Source organism: Pan paniscus, chromosome 3, assembly GCF_029289425.2.
Source record: "Pan paniscus chromosome 3, NHGRI_mPanPan1-v2.0_pri, whole genome shotgun sequence".
NCBI classification, from domain to species: Eukaryota; Metazoa; Chordata; class Mammalia; order Primates; family Hominidae; genus Pan; species Pan paniscus.
In genome coordinates this window covers 171,995,913-172,023,681 of record NC_073252.2, presented here as the reverse complement: position 1 = coordinate 172,023,681, position 27,769 = coordinate 171,995,913, and the positions used below count along the sequence as shown (strand labels likewise).

Here is a 27,769-nt window from a genome sequence, read left to right as displayed (position 1 = left end):
GAAGTACCTGGGAAAAGACACCAGAAGAAGGCATGCTCTAGTCTGCCCACTATTTTTTCTGTTTTCATCAACAACAATCTTTGACATTCTTTGAAGTTCCACTGAATTTTCAAATTATTTCTAATTAAAAGATATCTAGTCACTGTTGTTGGTTTTTTTTTTGTCTTTTGGGGTTTTTGCTGTTGTTTTTGTTAGTACTTATTGTAAACAGTTAATTAAAGCCACATTATATTTTAAGTTCAGGTCATGCTATAAAAATTATTTGACTATTTTAATGATTTTATGGGAAAGTCAGTATTTTTTCCAAGTTTTTGAAACACAAAGGTATTAGTAGTCAACTTCAGTTGATAAAAGTATTTTGTTTGAAAAAGAGATCAGGAAAGTAATTATTTGTATTCATTAAGAACTCCGATTTAGTTGTTCTGAATGACTTTATTTGCTCCAGAAAAGCTATTTAAAGGCAATGCCAAATCTAGATCTAGGAATTTTCTAATACATTTGTACATGAGGAAGTCAATATATGTGACAGACAAATGTAGAATGCTCTGGTGGGAGGTCAGATGGTAGTGGGGAGACTCGAGCACACCTTCGTCTGGTGTCTTTTCCCAGGTACTTCTGAAGAATCCATAGGGATTTGTGGAGAAGAATTAGAAAATTTCTCTAAATTACAATTTTTAATTTAAGGCAACAACAAAACTAAATAGTCTACTGTTACTGAGCTATTTATCATGGAGTTCTAGGTGTCTAATTTATAAGGTTTCTGAATTAGACTTCAGGGCCTATGTTACATTTTATTACAGTCTACAATGTAAGTGTAGACTGGCAAGAATTAAACTAAAAGCCTGTTTCCCAGCTGTTACGCATCTGGGAGTTTGGTTAAAAGGAGCTAGCTTAGCTTAGACTGAATTGTGATAAAAAGCAGGGTCTGGAGGCCTTTTAACTAAAGTCTGTGCTCTGATCAGAGCTGTATTTAATACTGGCCCATAAGTTTACATAATTATAATTTGTAAGAGTATTAAGGACATCAGTAACTTTTAAATCTTACCACGTGAAAAATGATTATGTCACATATGGACTTTAAAAGTAGTTAGCAAACTGGGATAAAGGTGATGATCGAACCAAGTAATTCTGAAACTTTGTCTATCAAAATTTACACTTATAATTTTCCAGCTATTCTTAGTAATATACTTCTGGTTTTAGTAGGTTTTAATGAGAAGTTTTAATTCTGATAAATGAATGCTTCATGTCAGATTTGTTATACCACTGGGAAAAATGGGTTACTTTTTAAATGTCACCCTTATTACATTCTGGCTTTTTCCCAGGCTTGCAGATGGGTCAAGGGTTGTGGAGAGTGGTCAGAAACCAGCAGCTACAACAAGAAGGCTACAGTGAGCAAGGCTACCTCACCAGAGAGCAGAGCAGGAGAATGGCTGCGAGCAACATTTCTAACACCAATCATCGTAAACAAGTCCAAGGAGGCATTGACATATATCATCTTTTGAAGGCAAGGAAATCGAAAGAACAGGAAGGATTCATTAATTTGGAAATGTTGCCTCCTGAGCTAAGCTTTACCATCTTGTCCTACCTGAATGCAACTGACCTTTGCTTGGCTTCATGTGTTTGGCAGGACCTTGCGAATGATGAACTTCTCTGGCAAGGGTAAGTTAAACCCACCAATGTTGAATTCAGGTATCTCTAAACATAATCATGCTTAAATATTCTTTTTATAATGTATATTACAAAATATTTTCTTTAAACTTGGGCTTGTACTTTGAGATGCTCTTTATTAAAACCTGGAAAAATATACAGTTAGCATCACAGTCAAATTTGATCTTGTGAAAAGGAGGACAATAGAAAATAGAATAATAACTTTACAGTTAGAAGAGAGGTTACCAATCAGGCTCTGTCAGTTGATTATAAATCAGAAACTCTCACTTTATTCTAAAAATACCGCAAAGTTGTGGAGTGAGAATTTCTAATTTAAAAGTTGGAGTGTTCACATGCTGTGTAGTTTGTGCTTCCCATAGGTATCCCATCTGAAGAATAGGCAGACTTCGAAATCAATGAATAGTCCTCAAATGTTACTGTTTTTAATTTTCTTCATATAGAGCCTTACATTTTTACTCAATTCTATATTTCTTCAAAGGTGCTTGTTAGAATAAAATTTAACTGGTGAAAATTTTATCTACTTTTTTTTTTCTAACCAGCATTTCAATGAAGTAGGCAAATATTAGAAAGCAAGGGGACAAATAGTTGTTTTTATTTACTTGCTGAACTTAAAGTAGATTACATAAATTTCCACATTGTACTAGTTTGAATTAAAACCACAAATCTAAGAACATTTGCTGGAATAGAATCTGTTTTATTGAACCTAAGTTACTCCTTAAATAGCATCATATACTTTAACAAAAAGTGTAGGTACATGATTTTTTGGCCTAAAAATATTACCAAACTTGGAATCATTGGATCTCAGACCTTCTAGCATCCTTTACCAAAGTTTATTTGTCTTATTATCTTGAAATAGGTCTTTATAAAAATATAGACTATAACCAGAAACAAATATCTTTTTAAGACTTCATATAATTTCAAACTAGAAATCTAATTGAGAGACTTAATAAATTACAAACTTTAGTCAAAATATATTTTCAGTAATGACATTCCTATATTAGGCTTTCTGATGTCACACAGTTCTAGTACAAGTTATATAGGTCATTTCTCAACCTCTAAATAGATAAAAATCATCAATATCATATCTTGTTATTTTTTTACTCATTTGTTTGACACAGTGAAAGTACTATGTGAGAGGAAATTCTATTAATGAGGAGTCTTTAAAATAAATGTTATTAATTTTTTAATCATGTGAATAGAAGAGGAAATGAAAGTACTTTTAAACTGGGTCATTCTTTCTAATCTCTTTTCTACATTTTAGTATTCCTTACTAACTTAATTTCTGTTTATGTGTTTGAACTTTTTTTAAAAGTTTAATTTCTAGCCTTACCTGAAGTCAACCAGAATGTATTCTTCATTTGGGGTTTAAATCTGAATTTTTCATTTGTGAAAGAAATATTTGCCATAATTATGCCTATTTTTATAATACTTGGATTTTTTCCTTAATAATAAATTGCTTCTATTTGAAATTACAGGCTGGCTTAGTTTTAATTTCAACTTTGGATGTATTGAATACTCATTGATGTTGGGAAGTTCTCTGGTTTTCACAAAGCTTAGTAATAAAACTCTAGTTTTGAGTTTTATTGGGACTAGATTAATAAGACTGAAAAAATATTGATAATATTCTGAACAATTTTTTATACTTACAGTTTTGAGTCAGTGATTTCATTTGGTGGGTAAAATAATGCAGCAGTATAAATCAACTACTAAGAGGGTAGTCTCATGTTAAATTAGATATTTTACCCCCTTGTCCTCACAATTTTTGATGTTATATGCTCAGACAGTAACTTTTTCTTGTTGCTCTGCACTTTGTGTGTTTATTAAAAGAAGGAAATCTGAGGCAGAAATTAATAATGAATATAAGAAAGTAAACAGTTTCATTTGTCTCAACAAGTAGCAGGTGTTTTTGAATACACAACAAATCAGATAATTTTGAGACAAAGACTCATCACAATTGTATCAGAATATAATTTCAGTATTCTCTGTTTCTCTAGAATAATGCATTTATTTTTAAGGATTTTTGGTAGATATCCAGAATTTACAGGCATTATAATAAGATAAAACATTAACTTTCAAATAACCAGTAGCTATTGCCTCTGTGAAGAGTTAGAAACTATCCCAATCTGCAGTGTGTTTTGAGATATGAACTGTTAGTATTTTCGGTTTTATAGAATTTCTAAACAATCATGTATCGCTCTGATAGTAAAGAACTAGTGTTTTTGAAGCAGTATCTTAAAAACAGCTATGTTGAACATCACAGCTTGATGAATGTATTCAAGTTGTGGCATTACAAACAATTTCTATATTTAATTTGTCTGTTGTAACGTGTATTATTTGAAAAACAAAAGTTGTTTCCCTGCCCAGCATTCTTTTCCTCCCATTTAGTTTTATTTCACAATAGAGCACATAGGTTAGTTAATAAACCCTATTTAGATTCTTGGTTAATAATTGCAAGCTGTGGATTACTCATTGGGTTGAAATCCTGCATCTGTACATATTAGCCATATGATCTTGGGCAACTGTTTTGTCTGTGTTTCTTATCTGTATCACCAACGTCATAGGATTGTTGTGAAGATTAGGCAGGCTAATCCAATTAAAATACTTGAAATAGGGTCTGACATCTAGTAAGTATTCAGTAAATGTTAGCTATTATTACTATTATTATGAATAGTTTATGTTTAACTTCAGATAGTACTCATGAATATTATTAATCTTTATAACTCACATTTATTAGATGCTGTCAAAATTGCTAAATTTAAAGCATCTGTCATACTCTAGTAAACAAATAGAAAACAAGTACAAACTTAAAAATTTTAAACTTTAGAACTATAAAATTCAATCTTATTTCATGTTACTATTTTTGCATGTATATGCATATTTAACTTAGGAAATTAAATGTAGTAATGTTTTCTTGTCTCATTTTCTCTGATTTTACAGGTTGTGCAAATCCACTTGGGGTCACTGTTCCATATACAATAAGAACCCACCTTTAGGATTTTCTTTTAGAAAATTGTATATGCAGCTGGATGAAGGCAGCCTCACCTTTAATGCCAACCCAGATGAGGTTAGTGAAGAACTTGAATATTTGTATCCAGTGACCTTTATTACTATCTTGCTGCATCTTTCCAATATCATAAACTAGCAGGGAAAACAAAAAGTCATTGAACGTGCTTTTTTGATCACTGAGAAAACCAATATTTTAAACTATTGCTATGTGACATAGTCATTTTTCTTCGCCTTACCATGTCACGTTCTAACCTTTCTACCTGTTCACTTTATGTAGCAGCATCCATGATATATATTCAGTCCTCTACTGACCTGATTACAATATTAGTACATTATAAGTAGAGAACACAAAAATTTGATAATAAGAACACAGAGTGTGTTCATCAGATTTTATCTGCAGCAGTTTTTTTCTGTTTATTGTTTTTCCTTAGTAGTGATGTTACTTTTATCAGAGATAATCATTAAGGACATTGTTCTATTTTCTGACAAATCAAAACGTTGTCTTCAAATAATGCCTTTAACAATATAATTCCATGTTGACATAGGAACTATTTATAGATTGTTATAAAATTGAAGAATTTTGTATTAATTATTTAATTCTTTCTTAACATAACGTGTAAGCATGATCAAAATGTGAAAACAACTTTTTCACTGATTTTTTTTTCTCTATTCTTATTTTACTATGTCATGGAAAAGTTCAGATTTTCAGAAATGTTTAAATACTTACAGATTTATTCTTAGAAATCTGAGTGAAAATTATACAGCACTGAGAACTACTACTTTTGGGTGCATTATTTTTTGTGGAAAAATTTAATCTGCAGCATTATTTTAATTTACCTAATTTTCAAAACCAACTTTTTTTCATTTGTTGTCGAGGTATTAATGACAGTTCAAATCATACAGCCAAGTATTTTCTAAAGTTATCTTAACTTTGTTATAATTAGGGAAATGTTTCTCCTATGTAAAATATTTGAGTCTTAAACAAAAATACCAATTTTATACGTATGCATATGAAAATACCAATAATATCTTTTTCTAATCAATTGATTTTTACTTATGTATGGTTTATTTTTTGTTAAATTTTTATGGTACATAAATTTAAAATAAAATAAAATGCCATTGCAAAGGTTTACTGATACACTTCTTACCAGTTAAGTCATATCTCCAGAAATATAACAAAGTATATATATTGTAAAGCCAGGTATAATATTTAAATTCAGATATTTCTTTTCTTTCATCACTATTTAAAGAGGTATTACTGTCAATGAATAGCAAACTGATACCTTAATGAAATTAGAATGATTTATACGAAGTTCAAATTACACATTTACCAATATAATATTGCTTTTTAGAATCAAATGATCATTCTTCAGAAAGGCAAATAAATGGATAAACTATTTATCATAAATTTAAATGTTGTTATTGTGCCTTTATTGCACATTTTTTCTCATGCCTTTTATTATAAAATATACTTGTTTTCACCTTGTTTTTGGTCAAATCCCAGTTACTGTCCATGTAAACATATGGCAACATAAGAACGTCACTTTTTTTATCCTGCACTGTGGCATACCTGCTCTTACAAGAGATTCTGCTGCACTTACATATTCAAATGATGGCACAGTTATAGAGACTTTATTATTCTTAATTCTTTATTTAGACTTAAACATTATTTGTTGCTAATTAAAACAGTTCATATGATGAACTTTATAATAAAATATATATTTTTCAGGCCAGGCATAGTGGCTCACGTCTGTAATCCCAGCACTCCAGGAGTCTGAGGCAGGCGGACCACTTGAGCCCAAGAGTTTGAGACCAGCCTGGACAACATAGGGAGGTCCTGTCTCCACAAAAAATTTTAAAAAAATTAGCTAGGCATTGTGGTGCATTCTTGTGGTCCCAGCTACTCTGGAGGCTGAGGTAGGAGGATCACTTGAGCCCCAGAGGTCAAGGGCGCAGTAAGTTGTGAGAGTGAGACTCTGTCTCAATGATAATAATCATAATCATAATAAAGATATGTAGCCCCAGAGGTCAAGAGTGCAATAAGCTTTGAGAGTGAGACCCTGTCTCAATGATCTTAATAATAGTCACAATAAAGATATATATTTTGCATCAGTCTGTTGAGGTAATTGAATTGCTGGAGTAAAACTGAGGCAGAATGGTACAGTGCTGTACTGTACAGTACATAAGAATCAGGAGAGGCAGCTGTTTTAAGCCCCAGTCTTCTTATGCCCATTTAATCAAGGCATGCTGGCTCCTGTCATGAATTATTCTGATGTTGAGTAAAACTGTCATCTTCAATTCATATCACTTTCAAATGTTACATTATAAGAGAAATGTAACCTGGTAAGTACCAAGTTGTAGATTGTTACAGAGTCAGAAAAGTTGGATGTAATTGCTGATACTGATTATGGTAAGTAGTCTTTCCTTGCTAAAGGAATGCCAATTTTTAAACAAATTATAAAGCAATCATTTTTACACAAAGATGAAAATACACATGGGTCCTCATATGCTAAAATATTATATGTATAGGTTTAAATATCTAATTTGGAAAAGCTAGACATATAAATAGGTTTTCATCTCTGCAGCTACCAATATCAAACTATACAGTTCTTGTTAGTACCTCCTCTAGGGTGTTTGGAGAGGGGGCAGAGAAAAGAGCTCAAATTCAAGTTGTTTTTATATCTGACATAATTTTTTAAAATTATAAGTCAAATGTTTGTTGAGGGAGGGGATTTAAGTTATTAATTAAAATAAGATTTTTAGATCTTCATATTTTACTTATCTATCCTACCTTCCATTGTTATTGAGAGTTGGCTGTATTTTCTTTTTTTTTTTTACTCCCTGGCCTGATTTAAAGATACTCTGGAACATTCCAGAAGCACTGAATTTATCATTCTAAAAGGGCCATGTAGTACTCCCAAGAGGCATAGAGCTGAGCCACTCAATGTGTCTTGAGGTTCCAAAATTCTGATTCTATGCTTTTATGAACATGTAATTTAGCAGATGTTACCTAATAGCAAAAGAAAATGCTATCTTTACCAGAATACACTTAAGAAATATATAGGAAAAAAAGGACATTGCAATACACTTAATAAGGTGAGAGAAATGAGGGGAAGTAGTTCAGTGACTATATTCTGTACTTTCTTTCATTGACTAACATAAATAATGTTAACTTGGCTAATTGTTTACCAAGTCAAGTATTCAAAATTGAAATCATGTAAGTGAAAGATCCATCCTAATAAATGTTCTTATATAGCACTTATCTGTATGAGTCATACTTTAGCCAGACTTTAGAATGACTCTTGCCAAGTTTTTTGAGTGCTCAAAATTGGGCAGTACTTTTTGGAGACTGTATTTTGTTTTCTTTTTCCCCACTCACTGGAGCACTGTCATCAGATATATTATTTTGGGTTCATTTAACTCTGAGCAGTAAATTAGTTTTGATGATATGTTTAAATATGTGATGCTTTTTGCAAGTACCTGAGATAAGATGTATATAATTGCTTAGTATTGTAAAAAGTCTACTTTTTCATAATTTCCAGTATTGTACTTAACATTTTGATAGCAAACATCATTAAAATATTATAAAAATAAGAATACTTACAGCCACAGGGAACAAGATTCTCCAAAGGACACCGTTCATGTCACGGATATGGGTAACCAAGCTCCACAGCAGCTGCTGGCAGTGGCTCATGGGGTGGGGGAGAACATCTGCACAGTTTGTGGTACGATAATCTGGCACGCTGTTGTACTATGCATGACATTGTGATCTCAGCTGTATGTAACGTCTTGATCTTGTGCATGAGCTTGTGTACTTTGTGGCAGGTGGCCACATTCTAGTAAAGGAATGTGCTGAAAACCATCTATTTACATTAAGTTGTATTTTCCCTGCATGTACAAGTTGTGTGTGTCAATTTTATTCCACTAGCAGTAGTATAATGAAGTAATTTTATTTAACAACCAGTAAACTATATTACTTGTGCTCCAATGTATATTAAAACACTTTCTTGACGTAGTTATTTTTAAATTTAGGATCTGAAAAATTGGTAGTGAACATGGTTTAACTTTAATATAGGCTTATTTTTGTTTGTGTAATTGTGTTTTTAAACAGTTTTTGTTTTAAATATCCTCATTGGGGTCAGATAACAAGTTTTTTTTTTGTAATGACTATGTAAGCACATTTTTCTGGTATTTATGCAGAAATATCCACATGTGTATAATTTTATACATTTTACTAAATAATCTATTATAAAAATATTTTAAATTTGACCTATCCACATGTTTGAGGTAGAAATGAATATGCAACTTATTTTCAAGATAACATGTTATTTTTGTTATTGGACCAGCTAAAGTATAAACAGGAAATTTGTAGTTCTCCATTATAGAAAGCATTTCAGGAATTTATATTCAGTTCTTAAAAATAGTATCTCAGATATATGTTAATGACTTTTTGCTCCAGTATTCAACAACAAAATCGTCATTACCATTACTTCATAGCGTAGCAACAGTGGTGAAAAATAACTTTAACTTCTATTCCTAGGGAATGAAAACCCTCATGGGCATTATTAGAATGTACCAATAAACATTTCCCAAGTGCATTCCTTGGGAATACACAGTTAAAAAGGAATTCTTAAGTCTAATTTGAACATGATAGATTATGATTAGTTGGCTTATTTACAGCCTAACTTTTCAAAGCCGTTAATACTTTGATGTACATCGTGACTATCTAACAAGGGGGATGTTATATGCAATATATATCTAATTTTGTTTGACGTGGTGTTCTTTTTTGGGAGGAGGAAGGTAAAAACATTCCAGGGAATACATTTTGAGATAACCTAGTATAGATTATCTGTAATCCTACTGTGTATAAATAAATATTTTAGAATGGTTGAAATACCCTGTTGTTCACTTGCACTTATCTGATGTAATCTTCTCTCTTATCAAAGTCTGTGGGTCTGTAATTGTTTTCTTTCCTTTGGTCTGATAGTACTTACTACAAAACAAACAAACAAACAAACCCTGAGAGTTGAATTGAGTCTTGACAGACTGAGAGATTTTTCCACTTTATATTTTGATTACCATCTGATTTGGAAAGGGAAGTGTTACTTTGGACAATAAGGGTAAGGCAATAAACCTGAAAGCAATATTGAATTCAAATAACTGCCTGTACATATTGATAAATGTATCTATGTCAAATAATTTGTAACTAATAGACCATTCATCATTATTTACTTGGTATTGCATTCTCGTACTAACTCTTTTAAATCTTAGTACCTCCTGCAACACAGAAGTATTCCTAATGAAGGCTGACAGGCCACTAAGATACTTTTTACTTTGGAAAATATACTACCTTTTGAGGTTTTATCCTTAGTTCTATACGTCTAGAAATTTGGCTTTATCTTTCTACTGAAAGTGAATCTCTCAGGAATAAACTTATAGGTAGTGGAATGTGGACCAAGTTGACAGTAAGACACACATACTTCAAACAATGCCAGATAGCATAAAGAAAGAGAAAGATAAACTTGAAATTCTAATTCTTGGCTGTGATATAAACTAAGATCTAGCTAGGAAGAATTGAGTTCTCAGCACCCTTCATTATGCTGCTGGACTCAGCATGTTCCACATTTTATGACTGGCTTCTTGCAGTACCCACTTCTCCCTGTATGTATCAGCTAAGATGTTTTTGGCTGCAAGGAACAGAGAACCTAAACTGTGACTTAAACCCTTTACATTTGTTTACTTCAAAAGAGTCCTGGATGCAGGTATCCCAGTTACTTTAGTGAGATGATGATCTCTTGATGGACCTGAGTGTGTTGACTTTCACCCTCTCTTGATAGCAAGATGCTACCACAACTCCAAATATCACTTCCCCCATAATAGTGTCCCCAGTACAAAGAAAGAGAGGCAGAAAAAGAAGCTTTCTCCTCATATTCCTTATACTTATTAGGGAGAAAAATCTTTTTGAGAAGCCTTTGGCGTACTTCTACTCATTTCTTATAGAACATAATTGAATCAGACGAGCACCCCTAGAGCACTAGAGAATAGAATAGAAAGATTACATGATGGGCTTAGACTTATGATTCAACAACTGCAGCTAGGATGCTAGAAGAAATGAAAAACAGGGAAATGGCCTTTGTTAAGGCATCCAAGCATCTGTAACGCCATTTTAACTAGTGATGCACTTAAAACATGTGATTCAGCCTTCCTTATTTCTGGTCTCTGCTGGGTTAGAGGCCTTAGTATCCAAAGGAGGAACATTGGCACCTGTGGCACAACAATTTGGTTGGTAGCTGACCCTACCTTCTTGCCAGTTTAGGTCTTCGTGCTACTAAGCAAACATATCAAAATTTTAAAAGGGAGGAAGACGGGATAGGAGGGGAGGTGGTTATGCTGTGATTGAAGTGGTTAAACCTGATAACCAGAGGGAAATAGTACTACACAGTGTGGCAAAAGAAAAGGATATAGGTGGAACTCAAGAGATGTCTTGGGGTTCCTTCTAGTGGTACTATATCCTATGATAAAAGTAATTTTTTAAAAATCACACTGGGCCTACATGGCCAAGGCTTATAACTCACCATTTAGACTCCTCACTAGGGAAAGCACCTCAACCAGTTGTGTGGCTGGCTCATTCCTAGGGTCCAGAGTTGAATATGGATTCTTTATTCCAAGCTCCACTCACCTTGAAGGATGCTTTTATGGCATCCGTGTAATCTATCTCTTGACTCATGAGGTTGGAAAATATGTGTATAGAGAAAGATTTTTTAGATTTTTTATTTTTCTTGAGACAGAGGCTCACTCTGTTGCCCAGGCTGGAGTGCAGTGGTGCAATCTTGGCTCACTGCAATCTCCACCTCCCGGGCTCAGGTAATTCTTGTGCCTCAGCCTCTGGAGTAGCTGGGATTACAGGTGCATGCCACCACACCTGACTAATATTTTTTTTAGTAGAGACAGGTTTGCGTCAAGTGACCCACCTGCCTCGGCCTTCCAAAGTGCTGGAATTACAGGAATGAGTCATCATACCTAGCCTATTTTTTAGGTTTAAAAAAGAGACACAAAGAGGTAGTATTGTCTGTGCGTGTGTGTGTGTGTGTGTGCGTGCACTCACACACACAAGTACATGTGTCATGTACACCTCTAGGCATTGGTATGTGAGAATATAATGGCATGACCATGTGCAGCCATCTGGTAGCCATGAGGGGTATTAGTAACCCTACCAAGAATAGCAGACTGGAAAGAAAGAATTGGGTCTGTGATGCTATCTGTGAGCCTAACAACCTGGGGCCATATTAGTTTGGAACTTCTTGTTATACAAGGTAATTTTATTTTTGAAGTAAATGTATCCCTTTATTTTGAACTAGGTCTCCTGTTGTTTATAACCAAAAACATCTTGATGTATTGTTGCTATTATTATTATCCAAACTCTTAGGAGTTTGAGATGTAATCCTCAATGCAAATTTTTAAAAATAAACATTGCTAACTGGGTACAGTCAGTGGCTCACACCTGTAATCCTAGCAATTTGGGAGACCAAGATGGGGGGATAACTTGAGCTCAGGAGTTTGAGACCAGCCCAGGCAACGTGGTAAAACCCTGTCTCTACAAAAAATACAGAAATTAACCAGGTATGATAGCATGTGTCTGGAGTCGCAGCTACTTAGGGGGCTGAGGTGGGAGGATCACTTGAGTCCAGGAAGTTGAGGCTTCAGTGAGCCATGATCATGCCACTGCACTCCAGCCTGAGTGACAAAGCAAGACCCTGTTTTATAAATAAACTGCTAATTCTCAGTAGCAGATCAATTTATCTCCAAATTTGCTGAAGGGAATTTAATCAGGGCAAAAGAAGCTAGATGGCAGTGAGAGGAGTCCCTCACCAAATATGGCCTAACTAGCTTCCCCCTCTGTAAGAACTGTTTACCCATAGGAGCTAAAATGCTGGAGTTTATGGCAGGCCCCTTCTCCTTGATCAGCATTAAAGTCAAAGTGAAAAATTATGCCTCTCAGACACTAAATAGCCTCTTCCTCTGCCTAGACAAGTTAATACCTTCAAGCGACTAGCTACAATTAGTCAAATGGTGCTAAACTGGAGGTGATTTTCTTTTTGTTGAGAGTAATATGGTATGTGTGGATATGCATGTGTGTATATATGTATGTATCTATCTCTTTTTAATCTAATTCATCAGGTGATTTTATGGTTAAGAAGGCAGCTTTACCCTTTGCCTTTTAGGACAACTTTAGTTTACACCTTACCCTAACCATACTCTATCCCAGCCACCCTCCTTTTCCCTGTTCTCCCAGAGTCACTCCAACATGTGGTGTAGAATCAGTTCCCAGAGGTTTGTGGACTCAGAATAAACCTTTTAGAAACTTGAAAGAAAGACAAATTTCCGAGGCCCTCTTCTAATCTTTATCTGGTTGAAAAAGAGATTCAGGCCCTAGAATATTCCATAGTTTATTCATCAGTCAAACCACCTGATGTATTTTGCTCTTGTTTTATTCAGTGTGCTATGGGAACTACTAATTTGCTGTATCATTGAGTGTGAATTGTCTAGGGTAAAAACTGAAATTAGTGGAAAATGTCTTCATCCTAGGATACATTTTTAAATTTTTAATATTAAAATATGATATGCTACAATGAACAATTTTTTATTTGAATTTTACTTTTGTTAGCAATTTAAGTAATTGTAACTAGAGACTTTACAGTGGTACATTGAGCTTTTTAAGTGCATTTTAATGAAAAATCTGTTTGCTTTTTATTTTCTCATCATACACTACCTGACCCTCTTGATACCTCCCAAATATTTTTCCTTATCCATTGTGATCACAGTTTCAGTGAAACTTGATATTACTTCTAGATTTAAGTTCTCAGCTTTAATGTCCAAGGTGTCTGCCTCTACATGTCTTTCATGAATTTAGCAATTGTTACCAGTGTCACAGTAGATGTCACTTCAAAATATGAGTATTGTATCAGAAATCCAAAGGATAATATTTCCTCAATTCTTGGATGTCATCAATTGTAAGACATCCATCAACTTACTTACAGCTTTTCAAATATGGGAGTATGAAGGAAACACTACCTTAAGTGCATTTTTTAAAACCAGCTAACTGTAGTGTACATTTATCCATAAAACTATATAACATTTTCTTCTTTTATATCATAAAGTTTTTAGAGAGATGCCTTCTTTATAACAAAATTCCTAAGATTTCTGTAAATCTCTTTTGGTTGTTAGCAGTTAAATATAGCATCAAAGTGATATGCTACTTTGGATTATTTGGATTGGTGACTCTGACCTTTGAGAATTTATAACTTGAGGTATTTCAAAGTGTGCTGGGGTTTTATCTGCCCCTAATATTTGATCCAGCTTATACATTTTTTGGAAGGGGGTTGTTTTTGTATTTTTCCCTTGGTTGAATTATATAATCCTTGGAAGTTTACAGCATCTCTTGAAAGTCAGCTGGAAGCTTTGTACACGTAGATTCAAACATTCATTCAACAAATATTTATTAAGTATCTCTACCACTTACAATTTATGTAATGTTGACTCTGAGCAACTTATTTAACCTCTGTGCTTCAGTTTCCCCATCTGTAAAATGGAGGCAGTAATAATACTTATAAACAGTGTTCTTGTGAAGATTAAATGAAATAAGACATGTTAAACATGCCTCTAAGTGTTCACCAAACTGTAACTCTGTGTTTATACTAAAGGTACAACTACAACAACTTAAAATACCAAGAACCAGGCACTGTTCTAGGCCTTGGGGTTCTTCCTCTTCTTGAACTTTTGGATTCTAGTAGATAACTATATGGCACCTGACGAATGGTCCTTCATGAAATATGTATTGGTCACATCAATATCTCCTAGCTTTAAATGATACCCTTTGTCTTTAATTGTATTTTCTGACATGTATATGCAATCTTTTGCATATACAGTAACATTTTGTTTCAGTAGTGCTGCTGAGTTTAATCTTTTTGACATTTAAGCAATAATTAGGGGTCCAGAGTTATGTTAAAATTAAAATATGTGTCTTGGCTACAATGTTGGCAGGATGAACAGATACTTACGTTACATGATTAAGTATATACATGTGCTAGCAGTGAGACTACCGTGTAAATCCCAACTTGCTTGTCTACTAGTAGACTTTTTAAAAAAATGTTGTTTACCTTAAAACTGTTTCAGAGCTGTTAAAATATATTTATAAATGTACATATTAAGATCTAGGTAATATGATAAAACTAGTATTTATGGGTTAGTCATTTAAACAGTTGTATATGTGCACATTGCAAATCCAGTATTTGTATGTGATTCTTATAAAGCAAGAATTCTAAATTAGCTAGCATCATTGTTAAATGTGTCACTTTCTCATTAGTTTCAGTTATTAATCATAACCTAATAGAGATTTATCTCCATATTTTGATTAGAATGCTTTCTTTTTCTAATATAGAGACAGGTTAGAGATAGAGGGGACTTTTCCAAGAAGCGTGACTCAACTAGCAGCAACTTTTTTGATAATAATTACAATAATGATTGTTACATTTAATTGATAGTAGTAATTTAGTATTTAGGAAATACTTTCTTAGCTATCATATTGATCCATCCCAGTCACTAATGTGGTTCTTTTGGGGGATATTAGAATTCACAGATGTTCTTTTTCTGTTTGAGGCTATTAGAACTAATTAATAGGGGCTTTTAATTATTTAAAACTTTAGAAAATTAGGTTCATGTTATTTTGTTTGCCATTGCTTTTTCTCTCTTGAAAAATAAGCAGGAAGACCTGTCCTATACCTCCTCTGTGTTTTCCCTGGACTCCATTGGAGGGAATTGTTATTTTTATTTAGATTTTCCTTAAACCATCACTCTTTTATGTGGGATTTTCTGTTGACATCTTTTAACTGCAGATAATTTCAGGTGTATATATCTCTGTCCTTAGCAGTTCCTCAGCATTCTGCTCTTTAATATGTTGAAAAGTCTTCCATAAATCATTCTAGCTGAAATCCTTGCCAATTCAAACAATGTTTATACATAAACTGGTTTAATATTATACGAAAGGTAAATGTAAAATCAAAACTCTTCATTATCCTCCAGACAAAATATGGTATTATGTTTCATAGCTAACTGAGAAAACTGGCTACAGGATACTGGCACTCTCTCTTCACAGCTGTTAATTCTCCCACTTCAGTGTGGACAGTGTGTGCTCTCTGTTCTTGCTCTGGAAGAAAGGAGACTGAAATCTGCTATTTAGACTTAAAACTGACATCAAAACTATCTTTACATTTCTTTCCCAATTTTCACTGCCCCCTTTCCTCTTAGTTCTGTGTAACACAGAGCCTTCCGGTGAATAGCCTAGTTGTGGGTTCCTCAGTGAGAGGAAAACTTAGTACTCTTATAATCTTTTTATCTAGGACAACTTTTAAAATCTGGGCATAGATTTTACTTTAGTCTTTGAATCTAGTGACTGTATTAGGAATAACTATTGTTATATTTATAGGCAGCTTAATAAAAGCAATGTGTGACATTTCTGTTATGTATGTGCTCAAGGTCAGCATTAAACATAGAAGGTCATGGAAAATTACAGAAAGCAGAAAACATTACAAAATTTAGTGGGTAGAAAGAAATGAAATGACAGGATAAAAACATAGACACCTAGTCTTAAACATACTAATTAAGAAATCTTCTGCGCTTATTTCACTGCAGCCAAAAAACAAGGTGTTGATTTTTTATTTGCATAATAAATATCCTCAGATAAATATTGTCAATTATTCACATTCTGTGGGGCCCACCCTCCCTTAACTATAGAGCACATGTTCTCTGCTTAAATAGGGAGAATGAGAACTTCTGGACTGATAAAAATTAATAGATTTTACATTTACCTTAGCAATTCTTCAAACACTGTAGAAAGGAAGAAATAGTATCAGAGCAGTCATCTTAACCATTGCTGCTACTATTTGCAAACAAAACAATGGGGATGTTCCCATTTGACCTGCAGATGTGTCAGTTATTTTTTACTATTAATAACGTATATTGTGTCACTTAATTTTTACATTATCCTCAGTTTGAAAATGTTACATTTCAGTTTAAGTTTCATTGTGCTCAAATTTATACTTGAAAAATAATATATTCAGTTAATTTCACTGTGGTTAAAATGTATACTTGAAAAATAATATATTGGTTATCATGTTGAAAGAAAAGTTAGAAATCTAGATTGAGCTATATTGTTTAAGTATTACTATTTTTAAAGTCTTCAAAATGTTTTTTTAAAAGAAAATTAAATGCAGTATCCAATTGGCTTTCTATTATATAATGGTCTAAGGACAGTTTGATTACCTGAAAAGTAGTGGCCATTGTACTAGATTTTACATTTTATACAAGGACAAAATTGAACAAAACTTGCTAAATCAAATTTTTTTCTAAATTTCTTTACTAAGTTGTTCTTTAGGAAAAAAATTAAAGGTACTCCCTAGTATGTGACAGTTTTGTTTTATTAGTGACACCAATAAAACAAAACAAAACATCGTGTAACTTTTATTGATACCAACTGTTACACAATGTGTGTGCGAGGTGTCTGTGGCAGTAGACAGTACTTTCAGTACCAATAGTCAGTACTTTTTCATTTGGCTTTGCATGTCTAATTTTCTAGAATTCACTCTGTTCCCAAATATATATTTACTGATTCTGAACATATGTATGGTAGATTTTGCTTAACCTTAACAAGAGATGGGCTGAATTCACATTAACTTCACCTAGATTCTCACTGCTGCTTGGCACTCCTTTAGTTTATTCCTAGTGAATTCCCAGTCATATCCAGTCATATCCTGCATCGTTGTTGATAGAAATCTTCACCACTTTGCCCAAGAATCCAAATCAGCCCTCTCTTTTCCAATGCTCCCCAGATAGACCTAAGAAAGAAACCAACATGTTCTTTGTTTTCTGCTTTTCACTTTCTTACGGTAGCTGTCTCTGAGCCAGTGCTACTGTGCTGTCCCCCAGGCTAATCATTATAAATTCCAGCAGTATTTTCAGACCTTTCCCCTGCTCTCTTTTTATCGGCTTCGCTGCCCCTGCAGCAAAATCTCCCGCACATCAGTCTTTTCCTGTCTGCATTGACCTCTCTTTTTGTCTTCTAACATGAGTAGGTCATAATTATCTTGAAAAAAAAATACTTTCTCTTTTTTCCCTTTAATTTTGCCATTTTTTCCTCCTTTGTACTAATATATTTTTCAAGTGAGTGGACAATACTCAGTTTCCTTACCTTGAGCTCATTCTTTTGTTTTCTTCTTGGATTTCAGCCTCTGCTACAGTGTGGAAAGAGACCTCTTGAAAGTCACTTCTTTCCTCCCAGTCACCAAACTCAGTGCCCTCTTGCTATTCTAGTATCCTTCAGCTATTTAAAAGAAAAAGAAAACTAGCTGTGTTCCTTTTGCTATGCACTTTGCCCACTGAGATTTTTACTGATTAGGAAACTGAGGCTCAGGAAGATTGTATAGATTGGTTTATGTTCATATCATCATTAAGTTGCAGAACCATGGCTTGGTCCCTGTCCTAAAAATGGTGCTCTTTCCATCATACTGCATAATTGCACTAGACACCCTGTTCTTTAACTCGAAGGCTCTTGGCTTCTGGAACATTATTCTATCCTTCTCTTCATTACTCCCTTACTGATCCTTCTTATCCAAGATCCTGGATCTATATCTTCAACCCTCACTTTTAAAATATATCCTATTACATTACCAACTGCCTACTATGCCTTTCTAGTTATATCTGTCATCACCTAAAATTCAACATGTCTAAAAGCTAACTCATCACTGTTTTCTTCAAATCAACACCCTCTTTGACTTTTTTTTGACCTGTCCATCATTTTTCTGTCAGTCATTTCCCTCTTCATCTAAGCCAGAACCATCAGCTGTCTTTCACTTTTCACTGTCACATGGCTTGATAGCCAGCATATTTATCAAGTTATTTTCATATATGTAACATATTTCTAGTGCTTTTTCATATGTTCAAAGCTGGACAGTTGTATAGCCTGCTATCTATTTATTTTTATTTTTTAAGTGAGTGCTCCGCTGAATAGCCCACTATCTAATTTTTCTTTCGTTATTTATCTTTATATTGCTGCCAAATTCACATTATAGCCCATTGCTTCATCAGGTTTGAAAGCCTTCAGAGGCTTCCAGTTAGATTTAGGATAGAGAATAAACTTCTTACCCTAAAATTCAGCACTATTTCTGTCACTGTCATAGTCTGGTTGTAGATTTACTCTCCAACCCAAAATATTTCCCCTGCTTTCCTAAAAATAGTCTTTAAAAATTATATATTACTTTTGCTCATATAATACAGTATTAACTGGAACATTCTTCTCCAGTGTTCCCCTCATTCAGAGCTGTCTAAACCCCTTAAATTCCTTGTCTAAACCCCTTACAATACTTCAGTCTAATCTCTAGCAGGAAACCTTATCCAAACGTCCTATCCCATAGTGACTTTTCCTTTCATTGAACTCTGAAACACTTACTTTTCATAAGCATTCATTTAGGTTTTCTTCTACTGCCATGTATTATTGATGTACCTTGGCACGTGTGTATTCTAGATGTTTATGTATGTGTCTCATTGCCACAGATAAACTTTAAATTTTCTTAGGGCAAAACTCTGTGTTACACTACTCAATGTCTATCACTGAATACCTTGCATATCACACCTTGTGTTTAATATGTTTCAAAAATAAAATGTGGAGAATTTTAATGTATTGCTTCATGTTTTACAAAATATTTTAAAGCAGATGCATATATGTAAATATGCACAGATATACATATATATATTTTACAAGCTAGTCTTATAGGCGTTCATCTTTCTATCTCAGTGTGAAGTGAATTGGATACTTTTTTAAAAAAATCAAATGACTAGGAAATTTGTAATTAGTAGCATGAACATTATTTACCAGTTTATTTTCCCAAGAAATATGAGGCCTAATATCTATTTTAATGAGAGGAGTTTTATTTACCCCACTGTAACTAGCCTTTAAAACTATTCTGTAAAAATATGTTTTGGCCAGTAGTTTCCTTTCACCTGACAAGAGCTGACCTCTATGCTGGGAGGCAACTGAGATTAATCATGATGGTTTCAGCCCACCATAGTACTAACACCATCGTGATTCATCTCAGAGTTATCTGACAAAACTATCTTAGAATTCTCCCCACATGCAAATAAAAAGGAACTACACTATGACTGCAACAATTTAGATAATTCTAAAAGTTGAACAGAGTTGCAAATGGGAGTTAAAATGTGTATAGATTAAACGGTCAAATTTAAGTAGTTCTGAGTTTGCAGCTTAATCTTATTTTGGAAATGTAAGAACAACAACAACAAAATTGAATCAAGCAAAGACAAATGATTGGTCTTTGAACAGCTCAACTAAAGTTACAAGCATTCCCTTCCTTATGTGGTACTAATCTGTCTGCCTATAATTGAGATTTCCTGACTTTACATCTATACTCATCTAGGATAAGGATTTGTAACCTGCAGTCCTTAGATGGAACTCTATTTCTGTTTTAAAAAATGTGTATGTGCATTATTCTGGGAAGAAGTTCTGTGACTTTCCTAGTACTCAAAAGGGTCCATAGCCCCCCAAAAGAGCTTAATATCTTCACTACAACCACACACATCTTTTCCTTTTTCCTTGTGACACAGTCTTTTAGATATCCTAAAGTCTTAATCTTTTCTCCTTTCCTAAGTATATCTTCTTCTCTGGCCTAATACTCCTACGTCCCTCCGCTCTTTCTTACATAACATGAATTCTACAGCCTTCAACGATCTCACCAGGTCTTGATTTCCTTTATCCAGATAAGTCCTAATTTGTCAGTATGCCTTATAAAATGTGACACCCAAAATTGGAAACTTTTATAGTCAATTTTGTAGACTATACTGAGCTACAACCTTCCTTCTTTAAAATACTATATATATATATATATCTAGACTAATGATTTCCTTTGCATGTGAGACACTGCACAGATGTCCATGCACATACACACTGCTCAGAGTTCTAGTCCTGACTAGTCACTGATATGCTATGTGGTCTAGGAGTTTCTCTGTACCATTCTTCTAAAATTTTATTTTTAAAAATGTTTATACCACTTACTAAACAAATATGTAGTTATTCAACAGACCTCATGCTGTGGTATTTTTTTGTATTTAATTGTACGTTGGTGCGAAAGTGATTGCGGTTTTTTGACATTACTTTTAATGGCAAAAACCGCAATCACTTTTGCACCAACCTAATATATAAGAAGATAAGAATTTGGATGACTTACAGCTTGCTTATTAGAGACAGTTATAATCTGTTCTCATGTCTTTTTGTATTTGTTATTCCTTTACCATTCACTTTGGTAGCCCTTCTAAAGTAACCTTCCTCTCCAAAGGAATCCCAAGCTTGAACCTGATGCCTCTTTTCCTCATAAAACCAATAGAGTTGGCTTATTTCAATCTATGTTCCCAATTTTCAGGATTGAATTTAAAATTCTTTGTGCTCATGACTGCTTCTATGTATTTGATTGATTTGGGAGAACTGAGGTTAGATTAGATATAAAATTCTCAAAATGTGTTTTTTATAAAACAGAATATGGCTAACAGTGTATTTTTATGATGTTTACATGAGGCAAATACCAGTGTTAATTTATAACTAAGTATCACCAAATGATATTAAAGTGGCATAGATTATGTAACTAGAGAATTAGATATCATTAATGTATACTATTAGTAGGTTTGTTTATTTTGCACAATTTTTAAAAAGTAGCTTAGCATTAGTTCTACATCTCAGATACTGATTTAGGTATGAATAAAGAATCTATTAAATAATGCTTAATTGACATTGTTTTTAAATCATTTCAATTAAAATTAAATACTGGAAATAATTCTAAAATATTGTTATCCTTTTACACTGAGGAATTTTGGAAACAAACCTGACTTTTGCTAAGCAGATTGAGTATACAGTCAACTCTCGATTATTCAAACTAATGGAGGAAAGGATAGAACAAGCATTAACGGTTTTCTAGTTGCTGCCCCCTCGGACAGTTGATGAAAGCCTCATTCCAAAGAAGTATTTTGGCTTTCCATCTTATCGTATTACATTTTCTAGCCCTTGTATTCAGGATTTAGTCTGAAATATAGGTTACAACAGAGTTGACAAGAAAGTTTCACGTTATCACATTCTTTTCTTCATGTACATTTTTAAAATCAGTGCCTTAGCATTGCTTTTGTATTATTAAAATTCACATGAAAATTTGATCGAATTGCTAGTAGGCTATTATGTTGATGGCTCATAAAGTTAGTTTTATATAAAAAGTCTCATCTTTGAATTACAACTTATAGATAATTATAACCTTTCAAAAGCATTACCTCGTGGTACCTAATTACTTAAAAAAAAATTTTACCGTAAAAGTTTTATGAGAAAGTTTTTATCTTGAAAAGGTTTTTATAGATATTCTTCCAACTTTTAAAATTCTTAATGTGTGTAATATTTCTGAGTACTATGTAAGTGTTTGTAAAGTGAAGAAATGCCAAAGGAATTTATGTGTGAAAACATTATGTTGTGTGTATATAATACGTCATTTTCTCTGCCAATTAACGGCACATAGTGTGCTAGTATCCAGACATAAGTATTCATGGGAATGCATGTATCTGGATAACCGCAAGTTGAAATAAACCCACCTGCCTTTTATTTCAATAACTGCACATTCAAATCCAGCGAAGACATTTATTTGAATGTGACCTCTGTATATGTGAGAGAATACGGTTTTCAGCATTTGATTTTTTTGTTGTTGGTGGTGTTTTGTTGGTGGTGGTTTAAATCTAAAGTAGGTAAAAACTTATGGGTAATGCTTCTCTGGAAAACTTTGCATGCAGAGAAAAGGAAATTCAAAGATAAATTCTATGAAAAACATTGAATTGTTTTGTCTTACTATGTTTTCCCTCAGTGTGTATTGTAGCTAGGTTCTTGTAGAACGTAGCAATGTTTAAAGCCAAAGTAGTACAACCTATACATTGGTTTGGAGTTGGGCTTCCTTTACTTTAAGTTAAATAATTTAATATTTTTCTCCCAGAATAAAATTGCTAGTCTTTCATTTGGAGCATTTTTTTATCAAGAAGCTATTTCCTTGAAAGGCATACTGCAATATATATGTGAGCTTTAAGAAATCATGTTTTCTATTAGACAGCAGAAGTGTTTGTTAAAAGGCTTGTTTTAACGTCTGTATTGTGGTTTCATCTGCAGCCCCCTTCCCCAAATTAGGCCATATTTCTGTAGAGTTAGTTTTACCTGACATGAGCCAGAAAATTAAATAAGATTTCTTTAACAGTCTTAACTTTGAATTTCCTGCTTTTCATTGCATGTAAACTATCAACCACAAACAATAGTTTCGGTTCAAGTTCTAGCTTGTATTTTGCATGATAAAGCTACAAAAAGTCTATTAATGCTGGAAAGAATTTATAGCTACTGTTGTGCTACTGCTTAATTGTTAAAATGCATAAATAAAGAGCAATTTTATTTATGTAGACTTGTCTTTCTGCCTTAGGGAGTGAACTACTTTATGTCCAAGGGTATCCTGGATGATTCGCCAAAGGAAATAGCAAAGTTTATCTTCTGTACAAGAACACTAAATTGGAAAAAACTGAGAATCTATCTTGATGAAAGGTAAAAACGAAAATTAACTTTTCATCCAAAATGAGTTAAGTAATGTTTTTGATGAGTTAAGTTTTACTTTAAAACTAATACTGCATAGTAATCATCTGGTTGCAAAATTGAATAAAGACAGGGAAAAGATTCCTATGTCTCACACATCATTTCTTTTGTGAGCTTTAACTTGTTGATGAGGAAGTTACCATTTTAAAAGTAAGTAAAAGTCCACATGCACACAAAATGGAAGCCCAACGTCTTTGTAATAGCAAACCAAAACAAAATATTTTTCAGGAATCTGCAACCCTGATTTTTTAAGACAAGTAGCAATAATCTAAGTGTTTATAGTGGTAAAAATTCTGAATTATGAAATTATCCATATAAAAAACCTAGTACAAAGACAGATTATAGTCATAAACCCCAAATCCTAGGGATATAAAGTATATATATTTGCATGTAGACACTATATAGAAATGTCATGTTCAAGTGTGAAAATTATGAAAATGTAACATTTAGCAGTGTTTTACACAGAGATGATGGTTAGTATGCTGTTATGGTTTGATAGTTATTCATTTGTACACTTTACTATTGGTTATTAAAGAACATAAATTTGGGGACAACATTTTGATGCCACATAACTGAACTACCATTTTTAAAATTATAGCTCTCGTGCTAATCTAATGTATGGCTTAAAAATAGTTTACCTTCATTGTAATTCTCAAACTTTTGTATATATCAGTATTTTTCAACAGCAATCTGTAAATATTCATTATATTCCAGAAACTTTGCTAGAGTAGTAGCACACGGATGATTAAGATACAATCCCTGTCTTTGAGAAGTTCAGAGTCCAGCATCCTGGTCATTGAAAGACGTAAAGATCGCATCATTAAGTTTTTTTGTCTTTAAGTGCCAAGTACCTAGGGATAGGCAGGGGTTTTTTTCTTTCTTTTCTTTTTCTTTCTTTCTTCTTTTTTTTTTGTAAATGTTTTAGGTTTTGTGGGTCATATGATCTTTGTCACAGCTACTTAAAACTCTGCCATTCTGTGGTGAAAGCAGATATAGACAATACATAAACTAGTGTGGATGTGTTCTAATAAGCTGTATTTACAAAAGCAGGCAGCAGGCCAGATTTGGCCCAGTAGCTGTAGTTCGCCTGTTCCTGTTATATGCAATTGGTAGAAGTTGAAGATTTGATCATAAAATCATGATTGAATTCAGTAAGAATTGAAGGACATTGTAACAAAGTGTGACTCTATATTGAAATGCTAGTGATTTTTTAAAAAATTAGATATACACACACATATTTATATTATAGCAAATAAGCTAAATGTATATCAATAGGATTGTTGCATCCATTAGACAGGATACTGTGCAGCCATTAAAAATAAATTAGGTGGATCTAGGTATAAAGATATACAAAGCTGTCCACAATATACTATGTGAAAAAAGCAAAAACAAATTATAAAACAATATATAGCATATGTAGGCATTCTTAAAAGTCTATGTAAATAGTTTTTACCTCTGAAGATGTGAATTGGTATAGGTGGAGACTGTCATTACTTTCATAATTTGAAAAATAAACAATTCTATTGCTATTTGGATTTGGCCAAGAAGGCACTTAAAAAGAAAGTGTTCATTTTAATACTACAGAATTCCTTTTTTCTTCATTTTAGAAGTAAAATTACTAGGTTTTACCTTGTTTCATTTTGTCGTAAACTACTCATGAGAGATTTCAAAGTTAACTTCTTAAATAATCATACTTAGATTTTTTAATGTTGGGAATTATATATACTTTTATAGGATTAGCTGATCTAGTAATCAGTAATAAGGTATTTTATCCAAAAAATGGAAATTTGTTATTTTTCTTACCATTTTTTTAATGAAGAAAAGTTAACTAAAGCTGTGCCTTTTTTTCTTTCTGTAGGAGAGATGTCTTGGATGACCTTGTAACATTGCATAATTTTAGAAATCAGTTCTTGCCAAATGCACTGAGAGAATTTTTTCGTCATATCCATGCCCCTGAAGAGCGTGGAGAGTATCTTGAAACTCTTATAACAAAGTTCTCACATAGATTCTGTGCTTGCAACCCTGATTTAATGCGAGAACTTGGCCTTAGTCCTGGTAAGAATATATATATTAATAGTACATCACCCCCTGCCCATCTTTAGGTAAAAACAGAGATATATGAGACATTTGTCTCACTGTGGGGAAAAATATTCTCAGTAATTACAAATACTTGTTTTACTGTTTGTAGCAGTGACTGACTACTTCATCATTTATGTGAGCTTGGAAAAAACAGTTTGTCATAGCTATGGTGTGCGTGTGTGTGTGTGTGTATATATACACATGGCTATGTATATATAGCCATTTATATTTTTTATATATTACCTATAAATTTATATATAAATATATATTACAAATTTATATGTATACAGATCTCTATGTCTATATACACATATAGACATATAGACATTTGTATATATATAAAGTTGTTATATATGTCTGTTTGTGTGTACTTCTATCTATATGTGTATGTTTGTGTGCTTATGATATAGCCTGAATCTTCTACATATTGTTTCAATTCGTATAGCTTATCTTTTCATATCAAAAATTTTATTGTGCTTATCTGATTAAACAGAAATTACAAAACTGTGCCTGTCATGTGAAATTTGTTGAGCATGCTTTACAAGACATAATGTTCAACTTGGCTTTCTTAAGACTGCAGGATTCCGAAATATCAGCACTACTACTATAGTGAACTACTATAGTAGAACTATTATGACGATTGTTACTATTTTAATATTAAACATCAAATATTACCCTAGGCATATATAAAATCTTGTTGCATGGTGCTCAGGTGTAGCAGTCTTTTCCCTAAAGATTTACTTTCAAAATTAATATGTAAGTTCCACAGGCCTTTATAACATCTTAAATGAGAATATTAATAATCTTTTGAGTTATTTACATTTTATTTTCTAGTACCAGATTACTGTTTTCTTGTCATTAAAGATGCTCTCAAATTAAAATAGGTTTTTGTGAAAGCATTCTATATAAATTTTATTTTAGAAAGAGGAGATAAATACAAATGTATTTTATGGATGTTTGAATAGAAATATCACATTTGAAAGCAAAGACGAAAATAAAGCCAATTCTAAATTTTTTAAATCTAGAATGAATTTTTACTATACACTCCTAAACTGTTCTAAAGTTCTTTTGAAATGAAGGAAATGCATGCTTAGTTAGTATTAAGATAGGATGGTAACCATCCCGGTTTGCTCAGGATTGAGCTTCCCAGGATGACAGGACTTTCAATGCAAAACTGGGAAGAGTCTAGACAAACTGGGATGGATTGGTCACTCTATATTTATGAGCTAATCTTGATATCATGAACATTTTTGCCTTATATAATGCCATTGGAATCATATTTTGTAAACCAACTAATAATTTGAACTGTTTCTTTTTCTTTCCAGATGCTGTCTATGTACTGTGCTACTCTTTGATTCTACTTTCCATTGACCTCACTAGCCCTCATGTGAAGAATAAAATGTCAAAAAGAGAATTTATTCGAAATACCCGTCGTGCTGCTCAAAATATTAGTGAAGATTTTGTAGGGCATCTTTATGACAATATCTACCTTATTGGCCATGTGGCTGCATAAAAAGCACAATTGCTAGGACTTCAGTTTTTACTTCAGACTAAAGCTACCCAAGGACTTAGCAGATATGGGGGTTACATCAGTGCTGGTTATTGTAGCCTGAGTATACAATCAAGCTTCAGTGTGCAACCTTTTTTTCTTTTGCCATTTTCTATTTTAGTAATTTCCTTGGGGAACTAAATAATTTTGCGGAATTTTTCCTAATTTTGTTTATCACGTTTTGCACAAAGCAGAGCCACTGTCTAACACAGCTGTTAACGAACGATAAACTGACATTATACTCTAAAAGATGGTGTATTTGTGCATTAGATTTGCCTGAAAAACTTTATCCATTTCCATTCTTTATACAAATACCATGTAATGTGTACATATTTAACTAAAGAGATTTATAGTCATAATTATTTTATTGTAAAGATTTTAACTAAAGTTTTTCCTTTTCTCTCAAACTGAGTTCTGAAATTTATTTGATTCTGATCTGAAACTATTGTCTTCGTAAAAGTTAGATCTGACTTCAGACAGAAACCAATACCAGCTTCCTTTTCCTTTAAACTTTGAAGAGTGTTGATTTGTTACTATATTACTATGCAAAACTGGCAGTTATTTTTATAATATAAATTTATAATTTGATTTTTTATTTTAAAAACTGGGTTAATCAAGTCTCGGTAAGTCCTTTAAACCATTTAGGATTTTTAAAACATCAAAATTTATGATTTACATTCATAGGAATAAAATAAAATATTATTAGAACTCTGGTAAATGTTTGCTTGCTTATATGTGGTGTGATTATG

At 32.9% G+C, this 27,769-nt stretch overlaps 1 protein-coding gene across 1 annotated transcript; it reads left to right on the top strand.

Annotated features, from left to right (window-relative positions):
• The first annotated feature begins 1,322 nt into the window (after window positions 1-1,322).
• Window positions 1,323-27,427, top strand: FBXO8 (F-box protein 8). Its single transcript, XM_008977076.4, has 5 exons — window positions 1,323-1,659; window positions 4,606-4,732; window positions 23,226-23,344; window positions 25,251-25,447; window positions 26,797-27,427. Exons 1-5 carry the CDS (start codon window positions 1,331-1,333, stop codon window positions 26,982-26,984), a joined length of 960 nt encoding a protein of 319 aa, XP_008975324.1. The 5' UTR covers window positions 1,323-1,330; the 3' UTR covers window positions 26,985-27,427.
• The last annotated feature ends 342 nt before the right edge of the window (window positions 27,428-27,769 follow it).